General features: G+C 45.7%; 1 protein-coding gene across 2 annotated transcripts in view; it reads left to right on the forward strand.

The window, feature by feature from the left end:
- Positions 1-2,048, forward strand: part of Tdrd7 (tudor domain containing 7) — a 61,550-nt gene that overhangs the window by 45,524 nt on the left and 13,978 nt on the right. For both annotated transcript variants that reach the window (XM_021200124.1, XM_029540075.1), the window contains exon 12: positions 1,331-1,417. In XM_021200124.1, coding sequence (XP_021055783.1) covers positions 1,331-1,417 — 87 coding nt within the window. The remainder of the gene's footprint in view (positions 1-1,330; positions 1,418-2,048) is intronic.

Consider the following 2,048-nt stretch of genomic DNA (forward strand, 5'->3'; position numbering starts at 1 on the left):
AGTATTCCTAGAACAGGGCTTGGCATGTAGGAAGTATTCAGCAATGGAGTAGTTGGATTCTTAGGGCAGGCGATGGATGTGCCATAAACACGTGTCTACAGGAGCCGGTTTGTCAGGCATCAGCCTCTAGCTCCCTTCTGAGGAGAGACAGCCCATAGACGTATTCCATGCTCAGCCGTGTGAGCTCCATCCCTCCTGCTTTCCTTCCGCCCCTCCTTCCTTTCGTCTTGAGTCAGGACATGCAGAGGTGTTGTCACTAATAATGACTTCTAACCTCCAATATGACATAATTACAATCCAGAATGTGCTGTGGTTTCCAGGTAAACAAATTCCTGCTGCTTCAGCCCCGACCTCGGCCCTGGAAGGAAACTCTTCCTTTTACCTGCAAGGGATGTCTACCACCTCCAGTTACTACCCTGCCTTAGGGTAGAGACAATTACTTTGTTAGTTTTTTGTGTTCCTAACTTAGTTTCACATGTCGAATATGTAGTCTAAAATATGTGTTGGATCTCTTACTCATATTGTCTGGAGTGGAAACATCAAATATACAGTTTTACTCCTTTCATTGCAGGTGTGTGTGCGCGCGTGTGTGTGTGTGTGTGTGTGTGTGTGTGTGTGTGTGTGTATGTGTGTAATGTATGTATGTAAAGTCCCATTTGCTAGTTGAGTTTGGGATAATAGGAGACTCCCAGAGAGTCTAACTTGGTGAGGATTCCTTTGTCCTGATAACTGAGGATGCTGAAGCAGACTCAACATTTCCTAGTGCTGTGCCTCCTAAGGGGAGTCCTTGTGCACAGACACTAGCAACAGTCAGCAGAGCAGCAGCAAGCCCTGGGCAGACCCACAGTGCAGGCTGTGAAAAGGGGGGCAGAGCAGAACACTGTCATTATTAACATCTTACTGGTACTTCTGTCTTTGTTGAGAACACTACTTAGTTTGGAATTAAACCGTTAAATGATAAAAGGTGGAAGGAAGAGGCCTTCATGGCTGATGAAGTCTCCTGCCTTCATCCATCTGCTCTCTGGTCTGGTCAGACCCAGCAGCCTTTTCCTGTGGAACTGACAGAGTCAGAGCCCACTGAACCCCACTGACCCTGCTAACATTGTAGACATTGTAACAGGATGGGTCTGTGAGCCCTGTATGTGCTGGGTGAGTGGATATACTGGTTCTAGCCAGCACAACAGCAGAAACACCATGGTAAGTAAGCCTGCTGTGTCTGCTGCTGCTGTTTGTAGGGGAAGGGGGAACAGTCCACGCCTCCACGTTGTTCCCAGTGCTGTATTAATGTCTGCTGAGAGTAAGAGCTGTTTCTTGCTTTTCTGTTTCGTAGCACATGACCTCTGAGTGCTTCATCTCGCTACCCTTCTGTGGGAAAATCTGCCTCTTCCATTGCAAAGGGAAATGGCTACGAGTGGAGGTAAAGTCAGCCTCTTGGCTTGTAGAGATGATTGCTAAGTCTTTCGTCTATCCAAACAGATGTCTCAAAAGTACAGTGAGCATGCTTGGTCTCATCAACTGTATCTGACAGCCAGGCTCCCATTCGTAACTCCCTTCCTCTGCTCTGAGGAAACTGACAGCTACATTTCTTTATGGTCTTGGTATATTTATGACTATATGTATAGCTTTGCTATGTGTTGTATATATTAGAATCTTTATTCTAGAATTATAGAGATGAATATGTATTTAATATGCATAGTAGTTAAAAATACAGGACTAGGGAGATGGCTCAGTAAGTAAAGTGCTTGCTACATACACAAGCATCAGGACCTAAAGATGAGTCCCCAGCACCACAAAAAGAGCCAGGCATGGCAGCAGATGATGTAAACTGAGCTCTGGGAAGGAGAGAAACTCTGGCCAGCCTTGCTGAGCTGATAAGCTTAAATTAGTGAGCTTTGGGTTCATTGAAAGATATTGTTAGAAAAATAAGGTAGACAGTGATTGAAGAATATTCTCTTTGATTGGTGAGTGGATCACAACTTCTGCTCCAATCCAATTGCGCACGGGACCTGAGACAGCACTAGGGAAGCAGAGAACTGGCCTGACCAGGG

Source organism: Mus pahari, chromosome 6 (genome assembly GCF_900095145.1).
Source record: "Mus pahari chromosome 6, PAHARI_EIJ_v1.1, whole genome shotgun sequence".
Classification (NCBI taxonomy): domain Eukaryota; kingdom Metazoa; phylum Chordata; class Mammalia; order Rodentia; family Muridae; genus Mus; species Mus pahari.